The sequence below is a fragment of the Charadrius vociferus genome, unplaced genomic scaffold, assembly GCF_000708025.1.
Source record: "Charadrius vociferus isolate BGI_N301 unplaced genomic scaffold, ASM70802v2 scaffold444, whole genome shotgun sequence".
In the NCBI taxonomy this organism is placed as follows: Eukaryota; Metazoa; Chordata; class Aves; order Charadriiformes; family Charadriidae; genus Charadrius; species Charadrius vociferus.
In genome coordinates, this window is record NW_009648242.1 from 1,173,231 (window position 1) to 1,175,781 (window position 2,551).

The following is a 2,551-nucleotide window of genomic DNA, read 5'->3' on the forward strand; positions in this document are numbered from 1 at the left end:
GCAGAATGATGGAAGCTGAACTGGAGCAGAAAATGATGCTTGTGGATCAGTGGTGAACAAGTCAGATGATGACGTAGTACGTATGGGTTCTTTGAGGGGAAAATTACTATTTCAGGAAGAGATGACTATGGGCAAGTTTTGCCTGAGATTTCCCTTATTTTGATGACTAATTTGCCAGACTAAAATATCTCTGCAAAGAGTCTGTATAAATCAAGGAGGGCTGTTATATTAGTGATCTGTATCAAGTGGCATAGCTGGAGCTGCCAGTTTGAGGAATCTAGGGCAGGTGGATGAATGCTTTCTCCAATATCAAGCAAATGCAGAAAAAAAAATTATTCAGGAGCGGGAAAAAGAAGTGCTATGTGGTTGAAAGTGTCAACTAGGTCACCAGTAGCAGTCTGTAAAGATGAGAGAGAAAAGTGAGAAAGGAAGACCATGACCACTGAAGACAGGATTCCTGCCTAATATAAGAGGAAAATGAGTACATGTCTACTTATCTGATTAAGTAGAAGGTAAATAGCAGCAAGTTAAAGGAAGATCTTTCCCTTCTTGGCTGTTAACTAGATGTGACTGCCACTTCAGTGGTGACAGCCCTCCCTCCAGTTTCAGCTACTGAAATAGCAGCAGACAAAGACTGGGAACAGGCAGTGTGGGTAAGCTGGTTATTGAATGTTTGGACTGTGACCCCCTTCTTCCAGTCAGGCTGTTAAATATTCATATAAGTGGGCTCAGACAGATCCCTGCCATCTGTCTGTATTTATATGACTTCATCCAAACAGCTCCAAAATATGTAAAATTTTATCCTCACAATAGCTCTTTAAAGAAAAAGGGATTTCTCACCTGTCTGAAGGGAAAAGGAGTCAAAACACAAAGTGATTTAGTGAGTAACCAGATTTATTCATCTAGACTCCAGCAGACAGGTTCCAAATTCAGCTCTTTTAAGTGCCTGGCCCAGCTATAGCCCAAGGCGCTCAAGTCAAAGATCATTATTTAGTGCTATTGGGTGGTGTATAGCTCACCTAATATTGCTTATTAAGTGTAAAAAAAAATAGTAATCTTTGTATGCAACTAAAAAGGAAACTGGAGATTCTGTCACTATATGTGCGTATGGGTACAGAATGAAAGTATTTGATGAGGAGAAATCAGTAATAAAACCATTATTTAGGCATCTCAGCCTGCACTGCATTCCGTTGCACACCTTGATGGCCAGATAAAACAGGGTTGTCGTGCAAGCTTCAGTAAACAGTGTGCCCATATGGGCAATTCTGTGAGGGAACAGATTGTCACAGCTACGTTTGACCTGTTTTAGAGCAATTGTGGCTCTCCCTTGGCACCATGGATGCGCTGTTGACATTTCAGCAGAGCTGCTTCAAAAAAAAAAGAGTGCCATTGTCAGAACTGTGTGGAATTTTATGAGTGAGAAGCAATTCCTACATTTTAAATCAAGCAACAAGCCCAGTACTCCCTCTCTCCAGTCAGAGGCTCTTAAACAGTCTGAACGGGAAAGATGAAGGGACAAGACCATTGAGAAGACAAGCCCAGACTTTTCAGTGTACCTACGTTGAGTTATTGTGTACATGCCGTCGTGTTACTCATAGGCTTCAGGGATTTGAATCTGAAGCTCAGATTCAGCTCTCAGAAGCCCACACACAGGCAGGTTATCACAGGAGAGATGTCTGTGAGATGGTTGAGTGGGGGTAGTTGGTTTCATATGTGTTCCCAGAAGGCGGCAAATGTGGGGTAGCAGTCCACCTTACCTTAGCTTAATTTCTTGTTTGTCCAGGCCCTCGCCTTCATGCTATTTTTAGGCATGGGTGCATTTTGAAAATATAAAGGGATAAGTTTTCACTGTGGTGCTTAAGAAACTTTTGCATGCATTTTGGAAACATGCCAGAGGGGATCTTTGTGCCTTTAACACCATATTGAAATGTTTTCTTCTTTCAAGGATCTTTCTCACTGGCTTAGTCTTTAAGAATAGCCTTGAGGCTTTCAGCTTACTCAATCGATACATTTTTGTTGATGATTTTTTTTTTTAAACTGTTTTTCAGGCATTGGAAAAAATGTCATCTGTGACCGAACGGCGACTCCCCTGGATGCATTTAGGATGATGACCGCAGCTCATTATTACCCAAAGCTCATGAGCATCATGGGGAACGTTTTGCGCTTCCTGCCTGCTTTCGTGAAGATGAAGCAGCTGATCCAGGAGGGTTACGTAGGGGAGCTGCTGGTGTGCGAGGTGCAGGTTCACAGCGGGAGCCTGCTAGGCAAGAAGTACAACTGGAGCTGTGATGACCTGATGGGAGGTGGGGGCTTGCACTCGGTTGGCACCTACATCATCGACCTCCTGACCTTCCTCACCAGCCAGAAGGCTGTGAAGGTGCACGGGTTGCTCAAGACCTTTGTGAAGCAGACGGACCACATCAAGGGGATACGGCAGATCACCAGCGACGACTTCTGTACGTTTCAGATGGTCCTGGAAGGCGGCGTGTGCTGCACGGTGACGCTCAACTTCAATGTACCCGGGGAGTTCAAACAAGACATTATTGTGGTG

The 2,551-nt window shown here is 43.9% G+C and overlaps 1 protein-coding gene across 1 annotated transcript in view; it reads left to right on the forward strand.

Moving 5' to 3' along the window:
* Window positions 1–2,047: 2,047 nt before the first annotated feature.
* Window positions 2,048–2,551, forward strand: part of GFOD1 (glucose-fructose oxidoreductase domain containing 1) — a 1,845-nt gene continuing 1,341 nt past the window's right edge. Inside the window, exon 1 of the mRNA XM_009884176.1 lies at window positions 2,048–2,550. Within this exon, the coding sequence (XP_009882478.1) occupies window positions 2,105–2,550 (446 nt within the window). The 5' untranslated portion in view covers window positions 2,048–2,104. The remainder of the gene's footprint in view (window position 2,551) is intronic.